Source organism: Diceros bicornis, chromosome 19, assembly GCF_020826845.1.
Source record: "Diceros bicornis minor isolate mBicDic1 chromosome 19, mDicBic1.mat.cur, whole genome shotgun sequence".
NCBI lineage: Eukaryota > Metazoa > Chordata > Mammalia > Perissodactyla > Rhinocerotidae > Diceros > Diceros bicornis.
The window spans coordinates 3921260-3940353 of NC_080758.1; the positions used below are offsets into that span (position 1 = coordinate 3921260).

Genomic DNA, 19094 nt, shown 5'->3' on the forward strand with positions numbered 1-19094 from the left:
ATGAAAAAGCCTATCCTAAAAATCATACAGAAATGGAAGGGACCCCCACATAAGCAAAACATTCATGAAAAAATAATAATAAAGTTGGAGGACTCAGACTTCCCAACTTCATACTTACTACAAAGCTATGTTATATCAAAACAGTGAGGTACCTATATAAGGATAGACATATAGACCAATGGAATAGAATTAGAGAGTCCAGAAATAAGCCTATTCATCTTTGGTCAATTAAGTTTCAAGGGTGCCAAGACCATTTGGTGGGGAAAAAATAGTCTCTTCAATAAATGTTTGGGGACAACTGGATAGCCACATGCAAAACAATAAAGTTGGACCCTTACCTCATACCATATATAAAAACTAGCTCTAAATGGATCAAAAACCTAAAAGAGCTAAAACTATAGAACTCTTAGGAAAAAAACATGGGAGTCAATCTTCATGACCCTGGATTTGGCAATGGATTCTTAGATATGGCAGCAAAAGGCACCAGCAACAGGAAAAAAAGAAAAAGAAAGGCAAATTGGACTGCATCAAAAAATACTTTCATAACAGTGAGAAAACAACCTATAGAATGGGAGAAAATATTTGCAAATCATATATCTGATTAGGGTCTAGTATCCAGAACATATAAAGAATTTTTACAACTCAACAACAAAATAACAAACAACTCAGTTAAACAAGGGGGCAAAGGACTTGCAGAAACATGTCTCCAGAGGAGACATACAAATGGCCAACAAGCACATGAACATATACTAAACATCATTAGTCATTAGGAAAATGCAAATCAAAACCATAATTAGATGCCATTTCACACCTACTACCATGGCTAGAATCAAAAAACAGAAAATAAGTGTTGGTGAGGATATGCAGGAACTGGAACCCTTGTGCATTTCTAGGCAAATGTAAAATAATGCAGCCACAATGGAAAACAGTTTGGTGGTTCCTCAAAAACTTAAACATGGAATTACCACATGGCTCAACAATTCCACACTTAAAATACCCAAAGCAGGAATTGGCAGACTGTCTTAAAGGGCCATGTGGTATATGTTTTAAGCTTTTTGGGCCAAAAGGTAAATTTGAGGATATCATGTTGGTACTTGTATAAACATGTCAAATGTAAGCATTTAAAAATGTAAGAACTATTCTTAGCTTGCAGGCTATTGGAAAAAAAAAAACAAAGGCAGGCCAGATTTGGTCTGTGGGCTGGAGTTTGCAAGACTCCTAGTTTAGAAGAAAAATTTTAAAGATCAAATCTGTCTTCATTATAAAATTTATTCCTCAATTTATCTTCCTATTTAACAGAAATAATGATTTAAACCAATTTTGCATTAGCCAAAGCTAATGATTTTGTTAATTAACTAATATAGCTAAAACTTCTTGATTTTCCTATTTCAAACACTTTAAAAATAGAGGATCATTGTAGCTAATGACTTATATTTCTTACCTGGACCAAAATTTAACACCATGTTGGTGCAAGTTTACCGCACTTCCTCAACCAAGTGAAGCTGTTAAGTGGTAACTGTTCCAGAAGAATTCATGGAAAAGGACAGAGAGAGAAAATTTTGCAGCATTTGTGTATTCAGGCAGAAACAAATACTAAACTCTACAGACATTACTGCAGAGACCATGATACCATGGACGCCCAGCAGATCCTGTGAGTGGGTAGTAGACTGTGTGGCTTTCATCTAGCATTTAACTCCATGTTAAATTGGCAGTCTATGGTGACACATTCTGCCAACTCTGACTTCAGCCTAGTGTGAAACTCCACCATTGCTGGAGGTAGTTCTTTAGCCATTCTATCACCACCACCCATTAACACTTAATCCAGTCATGGTTATTGTATGTGAATTCATACTTATTTCTAAGTTCCTTAACATATCAAATTAAAAGCTGAAGTGAGCAAGCATAGAAGGAATAATAAATGCTATGAATAAACAACTAAAGTAGAATTTTGAGCAAAATAACATACCAGGAAATAATAGCACAGACAAATCTAACTTGGAATGTAAAAATTGGAGCAAGATGTTAGGTGGTTCCTGAGACTGTGCTTTGTGCCACACCAGGAGTCACTACTATAACCAGGAAGTTCTCTGGTTGGAAAGCAGGGAATACACTGGCTGGTGTATACCAGTCTTTCAGAGCACACACCCATATTGTAGTAACATTTTCAGAACGTGTATCTTTGAAACGGGAGAATAAACTGCATTTAGAAAGTAATGATGCATACATAATATATAATAGCATGTTTTCAACTTTAAAAATTATTAGCATGTATACCATATCCAGATTTCTCTACCATTACTTATTGTCAAGAAATTGTGATTTTTAGAATTTCCATTTGTTCATCCCTTAAGGAGATCTACAGTTGAGTTTAAATACTTAGAAGTTGTTTTTTATTACTCTTAACGTAAAATACCATTCTGTTTTCATAGAGCTATGGAACTGATAAGTGGTAGCTTTCCCATTGTTCATTCTAACAAACACTGTTTGCCTAAATACAAACTAGTGACGCATTCCTAATATCATCAATAAGTTTACAGAAAAATAAATGTAATTTATAGTAATTCACTGTTTAAAAATATTTTCACATATTCAGTGTGAATTTCAATAAATGCAGTTGCTTATGAGCATCTTTGAGATTTTTCTTGTATATGAAAAACTGAAAAAAAAACTCGAAAACAACTGGGTAAATGGGTATTGGAAGCATGTGGGACTAAACCTTATAATTTGAATTTTGCATTTCTGGACTTGAATTTGCTATTGAAGAACTGTGGATATGTAGCTAAAAACTGACTTCCACCTCCTGTATATAATAGAATAAATTTAGACGTGTAATTACCATATAGTTCCACAAGGTGGACCTCTTGATGTTAGGTGTTTTTTTAATCCATGTCAGTTGTCCAAAATTACTCACATAATTTCGAAGTTCCTTTAAATTTTTAAAAATATACTTTTTACAAAGTCATATGATGTACTATTCCTCCTATCAGATTGGCTTAAAACTTGATGCTTCTAGAAGTTATTTAATTTCCTCTCACAAAATTACCAAATTTTTTTAATCTTTTAAACTGTTTAAAAACAATTTAATGACTTAATATTCATTGTTACTTTAATAGTTAATCATACTTTATGAAAATGAGAAAAAGTTATTTGTAAAATCAAAGCATAAAAACTTCATTAATGACTACTACTAGTAATGAAGAATTCCGATAATTCAGATACTATATCTAATTGTTATTGAATAGGAAGGCAGACATTGTTTTTCCTAAGTCTTCAGGCTGTTAAGTATATAAACAAAATTTCTCTTCAAATTTATAACATATGTAAATTTATATACACATGCATATATATCACTGGTACCATGTGATTTATGAATTGCTTTTTAATTTTATTCCTCCAACTAACTAGGATGAGAGATTTGAGACACCATGTCATATACTTATTTAGTGCAGGATTACGTATACTAGTAGATGCAGAGTAAATATGCTTGCTTCACAGTTTTAGTTTATCTCTTAACCTCTATAATATCTGATAAGAACATGAAATATAGAAATACAATTTAGAGTAATAGTTTATGATTGATTAATAAAAACACAATGGTAGAAGTTAGACACTATTGCTAAAAATTCTGATTACAATAAAAATGTCTTCTGGTTTTATATCTAGATCCCTTGAGTCTGGACCAAACCAAACCCTCCTTTGAGTACCTAGCACGTTATCTTAATTTGTAATTGTACTTGCCCGTTAGTTATGGGACTTAGGCAAAAAACCTACACATGTGTCCTACCTACCAGGTTCTCTCTAATCATAGACAGTTATTTTCTAAGCAGTACTGATCCTTCCAGGATGGTTTCTAGAACAGAAGCACCTTATTCCTTTCTTTGTTTCATAGTAAGTATATGGATATTTCTATGTGAGGGAAATTGAAATCTTAGTTTTAAATAATTTGGGCTCCAATTAATATTTTAAATCAAAATATAAAATAGGGAGCTGCTAATATGTAACTTAAAATAGAAAAAAACTAGTTTTTTGGTGGTTGGCCAAAAATAACGGATTATGAATAAAATAGAGTACATATATATATATTAAATATACAATATATATACATACACATAAATGCTTATAAAATTAAGGAACTGGCTTCCAGTTAGAAAGGGTTTAGATATCATCTCAGTTCATAGACAAAGAAATTGAGGCTCAGAGAAGTCAAGAAATTCACAGAAGTTCACATAGCAAGTAAGAGGTAGGGCTGGAATTCTTCTACCATAACAGTGATTTCTTATAAAGACTCTAATTCAACTAGCAGTATGTTTGCTAGCATCTAGGCTTGATCACAAGTCCCTTAGGACAAAGTGCTACCACAGAGCTGAGCAGTTTCCATGGGTGCCCGATCCACTGCAGTCTTAGAAGCAGCAGAACAGGAGAGGCTGTGGGAAGCAGTGAGGTAGCATGTGTGGTAAGAAGCCACAGAGGACAGTCAGCTGCCCTGGGAGCTACCTGGCAACCTTACCAATGGCTAACATTTTTTGGATGCTTAGAATGTGCCAGGCACTGTGCCAGCACTTTAGCTATGTTCTCTCCTTTAGAAATTACAGCACTGTTGTGTGTGAGAGAGATGATCTTCCTACAGAGAAAATAAATATCTTGCTGAATAGCAGAGCTGGGATTTGAACACAGGTTCTGCAAGCTCCTAAAGCCATGCTCCAAGCCACTGTGCTTCCTGCCTCACCACTGTACCAGGGGGGAGGGAAGGAGGGTCGTTTCTGTGAGGACACTTATTCACAGGCCAAGTAAAAAGATCTTTCAGGGAACATTTATTTTTATTTAACTTATTTTCCCCCTTTGTGCCAGGATTACTTTTTACTTTTGTGCCGGGGTAAGTTTCCTGTTTATAATCTTCTCTCCATCTAAACCTTTGTCTCTTATAACCAAGTTTTAATAATGCTTGCAAATGTGAACTTAAAAATTCTCTTAAAGAAGGTGTAATTTTCATCTTGGTAGAATTTTTCAACAAGTTCTTACTTACTTCTGGGTTCATTACTCAATGATAACATAAACTTAAATTAACTTGAAAAAGGTAATTTGATTTTCCAAGGCACAAACCACATATACTAACAGAATTTATAAAACAAAGCACACAAAAAGTTGGCATTCTCTTTTATGTGTTTGGATTCTGATGGCTCAAAAGTAATAAAATTTGACTTATTTCACAGATCCTTATTCTAACAAATCTCTTATCCCAACCCCAAGAAAATGTAAAACCCAGGTTAATTTCCTGCAATAAGTAGTCATTTAATTAAAGGACAAAATTAACAGGAATCAAAATGTTGCAGCTGTATTTTTTTGTTAGACATTATATAAAAAAAGAAAAAGTATAATACAGTAAATCATTTGTATAACATGAACTTAAAGAGTTCTCAAATTAATTGTGATCAGAATAAAAATGTCTTTTCAACATAATACTGAATGACACTGCGTCACACATCCCTCATGTCAGAGGCCTTGGAGTGATGAGCCTGCACATGCACGTTGCCCGTCCTCCGTTACACTGCAGAACCGTAAAGCAAGGTTGAAAGGCAGACAGTTTTCTTCTGGTACAGTTACTTTGGGTCTTAACTGACCCCAACAGTTCACACTCCTCAGACAACAAGAGTGAAGCGTGTCCTCTGGTTTCTCCTCTTACAGGTAAGTGCGGCCAAGATTTCACCTGTGTATGTGATCCTGCTCCTCTCACAAACACAGCAAGTAGTCTTGAGCTGAACTTCAGGAAAGTTCCCTGATGATTGTTCAGTGTTGGTATCAAAAATTAAACACAAATTCTTCTCAGAAGAAAATCTCTATGGCCTGTGGAATCTAGAAATTATAAAAAGACAAGGTTATACGTCTCTAAGTTAAAATTGCCAAAACCTTCCACAAATAAATTGATTGCTATTAAAAGCTTCTCAGAAGTCCAACATGTAGAACATGAGGATGGACCTGCTTTGGTTAAAGTAGTGTAGAGCCACAAAGGGCTCCCAACTCCTCGCCCCTCTCATACCTCAAAAGGAATTATATGATGAATTCTTAAGACTACCTACAATTTAGTTTGAAAGCTGCTAGTTAAGCCCTTGAAGTACAAAGAAAGGCCAGGGCTCTGCTAAATCAGTAGAAGTAATGAACTGATTGATAAAACAAATTATTGGAAATTATAGTAGAGTTATGCTTTTGTTTTTGTAGAATTGGTAATGTATTTGTGGTAATGTTTAATACACTTAAGAAAATCTCGAGCCAGCCCTGATGGCCTAGTGGTTCAAGTTCGGTGCTCACTGCGTCAGCAGCCCAGGTTCGTTTCCTGGTCGTGGAACCATGCCACCTGTCAGTTGCCATGCTGTGGCGGCAGGTTACATAGAAGAACTAGAATGACTTACAACTAGGATATACAACCATGCACTGAGGCTTTGGGGAGGGGGAAAAAAATCTCATATGACTAAAAATATTGTTCTGACTTTAAAAAATTAACATCAAGTGCTAAAATGTGGTGGTATACAAATTTCATTATTATTTCCTGATGTCCAAGTTTTGGACTCACTCTTAAAATTCTGTCATCTAAGAAAGCTATGAAGGACTTACGAGAGAAAATACATATTTTTAGTAAACATCTCTTTTAATAATGTATAATGGGAAAACGTATTAAATATTTTGACATTACCATACATAGAATATGCAGTAATTGTATCTTGTTTCATAGACTATGCAGTAATTGTATCCTGTTTCTTTAACAGGGTGAACATTAAAAATAACTTTGAATGTTTTACTAGAGAATGTTTATTTCCTAAACATTTTTGAGTGTTTTGAACAATCAAAAATAAGATGATCTATTCCTGCCCAAATGTATGCCAGTTATGGCGGGAACCTTAAAAATTTTTTAAACAAACCATTTACTTGTGTCATTTTCTCCTGCCCTTCCAACCTCCGCTTCCTCCCTTGATATATTCATCCTAAAGTGTCTTGTAGGATGGAATTCTGTCTCACCTGGTTTCTCTTCTTCAGCCACACTGAGCTTACAGAGTAAATCTTTTAAATAATAATTGCAGTGGCCACTTTGTGACAAACAGAAAATAAAAGGAATCCATTATTTTAGTTTAAGGCAATTATCTATACTTAGGGGTTCCTTTCTCTTTGTATCTGGGGCTTGAGCATCTTTAGACCAAAGGAGAAATGACAGAGCCACTGCTACAGCTAAAGGCTCACTGAATCACGGTCACCCCCTTAAGGGTCAATGGTCTAGAAGAACTTCAAACACTATGACTTGCCATGGCCACGGAAAAGGAGGAGGGAAAATGCTGCAAGAATATGTAGCCAAATGAGCAAAGAGAAGTAAGTCTTTTCCCATTTCATCATCAGTCAGAAACCCCAAGTTATCTCTGTTTAGGATAACATGGACAGAGAATACAATTCATCTTCACGAGAAAAGTCTTAATTATGGAAGAATCAGCCAATATATTCCTACTGGAATATAAGCTCCATGAAGAAGGGAACCTCCTTTTCTTATTCATAGTTGCATTCTCAGCACCTAGAGTGGTGCATGGCACACAGTTTTTTGCTGAGGAAACAAATGCTCTTTGAGCTTTGGGGAAGCATCAGCTTGTGAATATAAATTTAAATAAAATAGGAAAAAGTAAATGGGAGGGTGGGGAGTAATTTCACAGCACTCCTTTGAGGATAAATAAATTGGGCGCTCTATAAACTGGGAAAGTTCTGAATACCAGAGAAGGAGAGTTAAAAATATAGGTAAATTACTTTCATTGCTTTGAGACTAATTTTCTTAAATATATATTAGCTACTTAAATCAATCAATCACCTGTATAATACTGTTCTACATATCACCTTTCACCAAGCCCTATAAGAAACCATGGGAGCAAACAGCACTTTTTATTGAGGTGCATTCTGTCTGTTCCATACAGTTCTCTGTAGAAATACTGAATTTGTTTATCTGAATACATAGGTCTTTGTGGTGTTTTTCTTTTTCATACCATGTTATAAGTATCATGAAATTCATACAGACAGAAATCTGACCTTGTCAAATGCTTGCTTGATGCATGTACCTCCATTTCATTACTTTTGTATTCATTTAGTTCTTTACGAATTGCTGCCTGAAATTTAAAAACAGGACATTGTTTCTCAGGACATTAAAAAGTTAACAGGAAATTAGTATCATGGTTATGAAGTAACGGCCTTTCCTAATACTTGCTGACTTTTGTTGTTTTGTAATATATTCAAAAAAAAAAAAAACTTTTGTTCAGCATTTAGACTCTTACTCATCTTTATAGTCCTACCAAGCTAGTACATAGCTGGTGTTCTGGAAGTGTTTAGGGAAGTTAGTTGCTGTGCTGGAGTAGGAAGATAACTGCCCTCTGTTCCACGATACAGAGATGGACCAGGCACATGCTTAGGACACTTATAAGATAGGAATACCAAAATAATGAGTAAAGTTCAGCTTTTGGTGAACTTACTTGGAATTTTGCAGTTAGATAATCTAGAAAGAATCATTCTAACTTCAGCATACATTTATATTTTGTGTAATTTGAAAAATTTGATTGTCACTCCATGGGGGTGATTATATTATAGGTGTGTCATTCCATGGGGTGAGGTATGGATCATTGTCCTTTCAGGGCCTCTCACCTGGCCCTCCTCTAGCTTTTCTCTCAGATAAACCCTCCAGGTGGACACAAACAGACACGGCCTCTGGGACAAGGAAGGGCTTTGAGTCAAAAATTTCAGCGGAGTATTATTCCCATACTCAAACAGGTCTGTGGCCAAAGATACTTTTCTTCTCCCCTTATGACTGCACTCCTCTGAGCGCATCGACCGGGGGTAACCAAGAGAGTCAGTCCAACTACAGGAGGTCTGCACCTCCAAGATAACGTAATGCCCACGTGCAGTTATTTATAACCTCACATACTCCTACTTAGCATATAAAGGAGCAAATTCAGCAAACTCACTGGCTGAATGTATTATTTTCTTCTTCCTAAAGGCTTTAAGAGTTCTGAAAATCACTAGAGGCAGGAAGATATGCTAGAAAGACTCTGTAGACAGACACTTCTGGGTTTAAATCCTTGCAGTCAATAGCATTTGACCACAGACAAGAACTGACCCTCTCCAAGCCTTTCCAAGTCATCTGTTCAATAGCATGTCTATAGGGATAATAACACCTCTTTCATAGGGATTTTTTTGAGGACTCAATGAAATAATACCCGACAGGCTGGGTTCACTACAGGGCAGAGTAAGTGCTCAGTGAATGTTAATTCCCTCTGCTTCACCCCTTAGCCTCTGTGACCCACTGCCTCCTTGCTGCCTTCCTGCCTCTCTAACCATTCAGTTCACACTGCTCAGGAGCTTCCCAAAGACACCTCAAACTGGACCAGTCCAGGACAGAATCCAGAGCCACCTCTGTCTATACTGTAGAGGCTTTCCGGAATGCCTGTTGGATCTCTTCCATTCCTCTTTGTCCCCACTGTAGCTCATTTTGTTTAAACCTATGTCGTCTAGTCTCTTTTAGGCCAGCCTTACCTACTTTTGATTCATCCCCCAGACCAAAGTTTCTCAACTTCCACATTCTTGACATTTGGGACTAGATAATTCTCTGTTGCGGGGGCTGTCCTCTGCATTGTGAGATGTTTAGCAGCATCCCTGGGCTCCAGCCACCACATAGTAGTAGCATCCCCATTTGTGACAACCAACAATGCCTCCAAACGTTGCCAAATGTCCCTAGAGGCAAAACTGCCCCTAGCTGAAAACACAGCCCTAACCCTGGATTGTCTTTGCGAAACCAACATCTAGTTAAGGCATAGGCTTAATTTCAATAGCTGACAGCACCCACTGTCTGAGAATAAACTCCCTGGCATGACGGGATCTGCCCTCATTACATGATACTGTCCCCTTGCCCGGCACAGACAGGTCTGTTCTGTACCTTATCTGCTGCTGACAGTCTCGTCCAGGGTTTGTCTGCCCGTCTGTCATAATCTTGTGCTTTCGCCACTTCCACATAATCACTGAATCGTATCAGAATTTTTCTGTCTCTTAGTTCATCAACTGTGGGTCTCTGGTTAAGCTAAAATAAAAGATCATCATAGTTAGGTATGCCAAACAAGCTTTCTTAAAGTACTCTGAACAAACAGCACACTTCTATAAATAAAGATAAAACTCTGAAACTGTGAAATATAACCCTAATGCAAACAATCTGTAATGTAAAGGGCTTAAATTATACACTCTTAATTACAACCCCCTTCCCTTAACATAGTTCATCAGGACACACACCCCCAGTAGCCCAGCAGTGCCCTATATAGAGCACAGACTCGAGGAAAGGTTGATGAATTAACTTAGAGTAAATTTTATGGCAGCAGCTTCTTGGTTTCAACTATCATTAGATAAGCTTTAAAAAAAAGTTACTGATAAAGTTAAAATGCTAACTACTGCTGGTACTCATAAGTCAAACTCAGGAAGGATGAGATTTCATTAATTATTACGGAGCACAGTGGAGACAGGGAACACCAGAACACTTGAATTCAGAGACGGGCAAAGCTTTAAAAGTAGATCAGGTTTATGGAGCTGCTACCTAAAATGGCCATAGGAAACTTAAACTATCTGAGTCCCAGATACAAACCCTTAAGGCTAATAAGGTTTTCAGCAATCTGGAGCCTCTAGACAAACTGAAGGTAATCAGAGTCTGAAAGGTAACCGAAACACTGCTATCCAGCTATGCTTTTCTCAGGCACTGTGTAAAGATCTCAAATAAATGAAGAAAATGCCCAGTCAACATCTGGCTTCCTAGAAATAAACAGAAATGTCATCTGGATTGTCCTGCCACACCACGCTGCTTCTGTGCTGGGTAAGGACCTCATCCCTAGGCATGTCAGAGTCATACCCTGGGATGCGGCAAAAGCACTGCTCTGAGTTGTCTGGTGAGTGAACTCACTGCTGCCCAGGAAATCCTCATTCACGATCACAGAGTGATGTCTTGCATCATCCATTCCAAGTGCTACAGAAGCAGCTTTTCTCTAGTCCACCTTTTTCCCTTTGATATTCAGGAAATAAAATACTTAAATTATAGTACCTTTCTTGTCAATCTTTGCTTGATTTCTCTTCTTTCTTCCTGCTCAGTCTGATCGTTCCTTTCTGTGCAAGATTAAAAAAGAAAAAGAAAGGAAAGAAACAAATTGAGACTCTTCTCTTTGGCATGGAAGTGTACTCAAGATCTCCACATTTGTAGTAGCTGAAGGAGGAATATCAAGGACACATTGTAGGTGACACTTTTTTCCATATAACTTTGTTTTTCTTTACTTTGCCAGTCGCTGCTCAGGACATCATGGTCTCGTTACACAGAAACACTTGTATAAGGGAGCTTTGCCATCATCCCAGCCTGGTTCTCCTTGGCCCTTGTCCATGTCAGAAATAACCTCACATATTGCTGCTGTGCATTTAGATGCAGGAGAAATGGGAAACGGATCTCTCTCTCTCCCTGCTCTAATCAAATATCTCTATCTGTATATTTATATCTAGGAACATAGATGGCAAACAAAAATAGCTTTAGTAGGATAATTTATATTTTATATACATATATATATAAATGAATGTACGAGTATGAATAGAACTGTCACTGTTTGCTTTTTTTTTTTTTTTTCCATTTAATAGGTATACATACTTGTAGCCAACCAACCTAAGACAAGGAACACCCTCTTCAGTTTCTGGGCAATGTATGCTTGCCTAGAATTTATATTTTCAAGGTATACTTCAAATCCAAACATACTCATGAACCCAGCTGACTCTCCATTGCAGAAGCGAGCACACTTACATGACATGCCTTTTAAAGGATCCTGAGTCCCTCGCCAAAATTGGCTTTGCTTGGTGAGTTGTGACTATTAACATTCAAGCTGTGCTCACACCTACACATGGGAGCTAAAAATAGAGCAGAATGCTAAGATGTAGTGTAAAATGTATGCCTTGCCCTGGGATATGAGATAATGGATGTCCTATTTCTGGCTCTCTGTTGCTAAATAAAGCCTCAGGTCCCTGACCTGAACAGAGTTCCAGTCCTAGGAAAGGGACCTCATCCATCAGCACTCCTAGAAGCACTGCCAGCTTCAAGAAAGGGAAATCCTGCCACTTGCAGTTAACATAACTTCACATTATCTGCCTTTATTTAAAACATTCCAAACACTTTTGCATTTGGGGGCTTGGGTATATGGAGTTTAGTACATTAGCGATTGCAGTTTTCAGTAATTTTTTTTTAAAAAAGGAAGATTCATCTTGCATTTAGGTGTTTTAGAAAAGGAAATGAAACCCTGTTATGTTCCTGGTTCTTGATCCAAGTGATAAACAAGAAGAAACCACTTATAAGCTCTAATCAGAAAGCTGGCAATACAATTATAAAAAAAAATTGTGATAGTATCACATATAAGGCCAATCATGAGGGATTTAAATGATATGAAACTAATTCTTTAGATTTCTTAAATATAGGCCATGGACAAATCTCAAGTGCAGCCTCCATGTGAAAACACTGAAAACAAATCAGATCTTTCCTTTTTTTTTTAATCGTGAACAACATCAGCATCATTACCAAGGCCATATGAGCACAGCACGTGCTCTGGAGAGCTGGTCTTTGAAAGTGCCCGGCAGGGTCCTTCTCGACCAGGTGCTCTGTAGGGCACCAATTCCAGGAAGTCCTTCCTCAGAGCCTAAGCCACAGCCTCACTCTCTGAGCTCGACTCAGCAATGGGTTTGTGGATCTCTTATTCCTAGACCCAGAAAACCTGTGCCTTATACAAAATGAGGGAGCCATGATCAGAGCCTCCACACCCAAGTTTTCTGGAAATAACGTCAGTAGCGTGGACAGTCCCACACAAGTCTTCCTAAGTAATCAGAGATGTATTACTGCTCCTAATGCAGCAGTTAGACCATGCACGATGGAGCTAGGCCACCTGGGTGTGAACTTGAGCTCTACCCTCTTGTCAAGATTCATGTTAAAGTCTTCTTACCTCCCTGAGTCTTAGCTTCCTCACTAGGGAAATGCGGACAGCAGGGCAAACCTCACAACCACGTTGTAATGATTAAATGAGGGAAAACAGGCAGGCACTGAGTACAATGCCTGGCACACTGGGTGGGCCTAATGTAGATTTATCATTTTTAGTACCATCATATATAAAGGGGCCACTGTGTCTTATGTTCTTATATCCATGAATACACAGGCCAAATTCTGAGTGTTCCTCAGACATGATGGCAATTAGTCATGAGCTCCTCACTTGAAGGGGGCAAATACAGCGTGATGATATTCTAAGAACTGATTATAGGCAGAAAATGCAATATAGTATGAGCGTTCAAGGCCGGTGTTAAGGGCTTGTGGGTATGATGTTCTACACTGGACTATATTTGGTTACCTATTCTCACCTCCACAGAACAAAACAAAACAAACACCCCCACAAACGAGAAGTGAATTCTCAGATGCTCCCACCCAGGGCGTGAGAAGCTTCCAAGCTAGGACACACCCGACTGGTGCAGTAGTGAAGAAGGGATTGCCACAGCCACAGTGGCGGAAGCCCATTTCTGCCCCTTTGTGCACTGAAGGTGAATGCACACGGTTCAGTCACCCACTTGCCATCTCTATTCACCAAGCACAGATCTATTAAACGGCCTCCACGTTTATTTACAAAGACTAACACAACGAGAAGCACTTGCTGGTGAGAGGACCTGGCCATCCACAATAGCGGGAAAGAGGTCACAACCGACAGGAGAAACGGTTCCCAGGAGAGAAGCCTCTGCCTCCTGTGGGCAGGAGGCCACTCCGGGGTGGCACAGCCTGAGTCTTGAACTTGCCCCATTCACATCTTGGATTACTGCTTTCAGGAGCATCTGTGACTTACAAGCTTTATAAAAATTCAAATATTTGGTAACAAATGGCTTGACTTTTCTATCTGCCCACTTGACGAAGCATGTTATCAATGAAAAGCTTTTCTTTAAATCCTCAGACGGGGCCTGGTTCACATAATATAAAATAGCAGTTGCCCTATCTTAAGTTTAAAAAATAAAATGAAGAATTCTTAATCTTAGGGTTAAATATTTCCAACAGTCCATAAAGAAGGGAATTTTTTAGGCAGTTAACGAAGGCATTGAGATAAAGCAAGGGGAGAGGAATCAGGTAGGACCCAGCACCCAGACCAACCAGAGGCTCCGCGGTCTGCTATCTGACAGGAAGTCAGCCTCGGCGCTGTTGCAACTTTGTAAAAAGATGTTCAAGGAATAAACAACTAAACTCAAAGGATGTCTGCAGTGTTCATCACATAAAGAGAAAAAAAAATTAAAATACTCTAAAAATCCAGGCCCTTAGAAGACACTCTTTAGAAAATGTTTTGAAAACTAAAGCCCATTGGCCAGATATGTAAAAACTATCTGAGAAGGATTTTACCTCCCCAAATCATCAGTGACTCTAATGAGACGGAATGGTGTCCTCCACAGTGTGGAGGCTACTCCTGGACACCAATGCTCAGCATGTGTTTTAATTACACACCAGACTGTGGCAACCCAGGGGTGTGGGGCCGGCAGGGGGGCCCTGGGGTCACAGTTTCCAGCCACAGAAGATGTTCCCACCTTCACTGTTCCTTTGAGCTGTCTGCTTTACTCCTCAGGTGGACCAACCAAGAGGCTGTTCTTCTCTGGTGGGATTCATGACCCCTCCACATCTTGCCTGTGATGTCTGCGCCCATCAGGAGCCCCCACCCAAAGCCGCCAGAGAAACCTGCTTGAAACCCAGCACGCACAAAAAGATATTCATTCATTTCCCTTAGTTCTATAGGGCTGACTACTTAACTCTGAAAATAGGGATTTAATCATGCTAGGGGGAGAGTTTTGTTTTTTTTTTTATTTTAAAGGGGGATATTTCTGGGTGTATCAACTTTCCTCCAGGGGCTTGCTTTCGGAATTCCTCAGTTGCTCAGATGTAATGGGAACACGGAGCGTTCAGCCCGCAGAGGCGGGCTGGGTTTGGAACACGGGAGAAAGGCAGCGAGTTAGCCCCTGCCCCGCACGCCGGGCTCCCGCGCCGGCCTCAGCGCACCCACGTGAGGGGAGCCTCTGGAGGGATCACCAGCTACTCACGTTTCAAGATATTTCTCCTCTCCAGTTCCTCCACAGCAGGTCTTTGGCTCAGCCGTCTGCGGAAAAACACTAGAATTACATTTTGCACCATGGTGGCCGCCTGCAAATTCCACCTAGGGTCTGCGAGGGTCGGAGGTGGCCGGCACACCCCCTAGAGCTCGCTCCCCAAAAGCTGGAGGAGAGGAAGGGGACCTCTGCTGGCCGCCTCTTGCTGGCAAATCGAGTCGGGCCCCCACGCGGGAGGGAGGTGGCCCGCCGTCACGGGGCGGCCGGGGCAGTGCGCGCTCCGCCTCGGGACGTGCGGCTGCAGCTCTTCATCTCCGGCGCCCGCCCGAGCCTGGCCGTCCGGGCGGCGGGTGCAAGCGGCGCGGACGCCCGTTCGCGAGACCGTGTCCCGGCCGCCGGCTGCGGGCGGGTGGGGAGCACCAGCGTCTGCAGCCTCCGCCCGGCGCTCCGGCCGCGCCCCCGGGTGGCCGCACACCACGCCGGCCCCTCCGCTCCTCCGCGGCGCGCCCGCGGCAGGGCAGCGACTGCGAGCTGCCGCCTCTCCTCCCCGCCCCCGCCAGGGAGCCCGCGGCGGGGGGAGCGGAGCCAAACTGGGGGTCTCCTCCCGCACCTCCGCGCACGAGCCCGGCGCCCCCGCGCCTCCCGCCGCCGGCACCGGCCACGACCCAGACACCGCGATTGTGCCATGAAGGCAAATCATTATTCCTTACACATGGCTCCTCCCCGAGGGAGTTGGGGGAGGCAGCCGGAAAAAACACCCGTAAGTAAATAAAAGGCTTGTCAGGAGAGAGAGGCATAATTAGCCAAAATTAATGCCAAGCACCAATTATTATTGTGACTCCAATAATGCTGTCCTTGGGTCAGAGCCAGAAACCTTCCCACTTCCGGATCCCGGAGCCACTGCGGGGAGGCGACAGGCCTGAGCATTTGAATGCCCAGAATTTGGGGCCATAATACTTTGCCCCAAAGAAGATGTTGCCTCTAGAGATATTTGTCTCCTATTTATAATCCCTGTCCCAGCACAAAGCCCAGGGCGTCCCCGGGGCTCAGCTGTTCCTCCCTCCACTCTGAACACTGACAGTGTGCTGTGCGGTTCCCCTCGGGCTTTGTGTGTCTGCTGGCTCTGTGGGTGGTTGCTTCAACATCTTGTCTCCATGTTGGTGAGACTTGAACCTGCCCCCAAGAACTCCTGGCTGGGACCCAGGGGCGAGGGCCTCCCGATCTATCCCAAGCAATGCATGCAAACCCTAGCTCACTGGATGGCGCTCCCTGCAGCCGGGTCAAAATACCCCAAGTGCCATTCATTCACTCACTCAGTAAATGACTATGGAATATTTGCTCTGTGCCAGGCACTGTTCCAAACCCCAGAAAACTGTGGTGAACAAGAGGAGCCTTCCCTGCCCCTGGAGAGCTCACAGTCTAGAGAGGAAAGCAGACAAATGGTAAACAAACGAACAAGATCATTCCAGAGAGCCGTCAATGTCGTGGAGGAAATAAAACGTGGGGATGCGATGGATGAGCGATGGAGCAAGGGAATTTCGGGGAGATCCATTTCCGCTGAGCCCCACTGCATGAAGAGAAGGAGTCAGCCGTGGGAAGACCACACCTCTCTGGACACAGTGTCTCCTAACTGCTTACCTGCTGGGCTTGAGGGCTGAGGGCGAGAGGAGAGGAGGGATCAAGGCAGGCTTCATGGAAGAGGAAACTTTGGGCAGAGTTGTGGGGTAGGGGGGAGGGGAAGCATGTGTGAGAGCCTGGGGATGGAGGGAGATGAAGGAAGAGAACTCTTCAGGAACTCAGAGTAGTCCTGGTGGCTGGGGGGACAGGGGGGGTGATGGGAGCAGGCACACCAGGGGAGAGGGCTGGAAAGAGTTCAGTTAAACCTTGCAGGGCCTTGAAAGACGTGCTACGTGATTACGCTTCGTGTATTTGTGGGTAATGGGGAGCCAGCGAAGGTTCTGAGCAGGGCAATGACATGGTCAGCTCTGCAGTGTCTGGACGTCTGAGCTTTCCCATCCCTGTCTCAGGAAGCCCAGGCCCCCTGCCGGCCTGCTCATAGAAAGGGCCACCCCCAAGGGCATCCAGGGGGTCCTGACCAGGAAGGTGGTGCCACAGAGCGTGAGGGGATGGGACATGGAACCAGGAAGACAAAAGCTTGAGACCTGACTTTGAAACCTGTCATCTTCTAGCTGTGTGTTCTCAGGCAGATTATTTAACATCTCTGAGCCTTGTCTTCTCATGCAAAATGAAGACTAATAATAGATCTTCAGAGTCATGAGAATTAAGTGAGATAACGCACAAAAGCGTTTTATAACCATGTTTGCTTGGAATATAGTAGCTTCTCAAGAAATCATCATCACTACTGTTTCAAGTGTAAGTAAAGGACATCGAGTTTATCTTTTCAAAAGCCTTTCTAGATGTCATGTCTGGTGCCTTCAATCCACACTTGTTCTCTGACATTTACAAGCAAACCCTGTTTTCAGAAAAGCAATCGCGCAGAGATTTGTTCCCTGGCCTGGAGATTGCTCCTCCCTGTGTGCCTTCGCTCTGCGGCCAGGAACTTTCTGCTGTAGCCCATCCACAGCCCTCAAGTCCACTTCCAAGTCCAGGCGCTGCAGGGACCACACGTGACTCAGTGGGGCAGGTTCTGCTCCATCATGAGTGACTGTGGAAAGGCACTGCATCAGTCAGACCCCACCTCTTCTCTCACTTGCGCGCGTCCCAGGCATCCTACCTCTCCCTCTGACCTACTATACACTTGAGGCTGGCACGCCAGTGCAGCTGGTTTTGCAACCTGGCGCCTCAGCTGGCTTTTCTAGGAATTTCACAGGGTTCAGGTATCTGCCGGGATCACACCCTGGCTCCAGTGCTGGCCAACCTTGTGGCTTTGGGTAAGCCACAGAGCCTGATCCGTATATCCTCACTTCCCAGGGGTGCCGTGCAGAGTAATTGAGATGATGCAAGAAAAGGTTCAGCTCAAGGGTTGCGCCGTCGTGACTGCACAGTAAACGTGAGCTGTCTTTACTGCTTTCGTTGTCATCATTATCACCATCGTTATTACGACTACCATTATTATTAGGTTCTCAATAAAAACTGTGGAATCGTACGGAGGCATTTAAAATATACCAGCACGTACTCTCCCAATTCCACGTATGAAAACCCGGGAAGGGCAGATAAACACTGGTGTGGGAAGACCTGTCAGGTCTCACCTTCAGAACTGGGCACCCAGGGGTTAGATCCTCAATGAATCCGAGTCTCCATAAAACGGGAACAGCAAGAGAGCCTACATGGGCCAGGGCCAGGTTAAACGAAATCAAAGCCTTTACTCAGCACACCCTGCCTTTCACACGCTCGTTGTCCCTGCTGCCACCCGTCCGCTGTCTTCCTCAGCCCTGGTCTCTGCTGCTTCACCTCAGTGTCCACCAGACACACACACCCACACGGACACACACCCACTCACACCTACGCTAGCACACTGCCTCACACACAGAGCCTGGTGCCTAGTGACCGCCGGCTGCTCAGCCGGGGCGCCCGCAGGGATCGCAGAGGGAGGGGGCCACGCACTTCCTCAAACCTGAAAAGCACCCCAGACCTCCTGCGACACTGCCCGGCAGAGGCCGCTTCTCCGTGAAGCCTTGTCTTTTCCTCCAAAATGAGGACTAGAATAGACCTTCTTCAGGTGTGAGAACTGAATGAGATGATGCACAGAAGTGTCTACACCAGTGCTGGCCTGGAATACAGTCACGTCTCAAGAAACATCTCGAGAAAACCCAACCTGGGAGTTGGTCATGGGCTGAATTCCCAGAAGGGCATTTCATCTAATTCACGTGTCTCAGGAAAGCGTGGACATCTCGCCACCAAAATCTACACCATCGGCCCGAAGGGTGAAGGCGGTGGGTCCTCCCACTCCCCTCAGGGCCTCGCCGGCTGCTAGTGTCCCAGAAGGCTGTCAGGTTGGGAGCCAA

General features: G+C 42.4%; 1 protein-coding gene across 2 annotated transcripts in view; it reads right to left on the minus strand.

Moving 5' to 3' along the window:
• Positions 1-5094: 5094 nt before the first annotated feature.
• Positions 5095-19094, minus strand: part of PHACTR3 (phosphatase and actin regulator 3) — a 245211-nt gene continuing 231211 nt past the window's right edge. For both annotated transcript variants that reach the window (XM_058562383.1, XM_058562384.1), the window contains 5 exons: positions 15124-15179; positions 11090-11151; positions 9947-10087; positions 8053-8129; positions 5095-5850 (listed from right to left, as the gene is read on the minus strand). In XM_058562383.1, the coding sequence (XP_058418366.1) occupies positions 5835-5850; positions 8053-8129; positions 9947-10087; positions 11090-11151; positions 15124-15179 (352 nt within the window). In that variant the 3' untranslated portion in view covers positions 5095-5834. The remainder of the gene's footprint in view (positions 5851-8052; positions 8130-9946; positions 10088-11089; positions 11152-15123; positions 15180-19094) is intronic.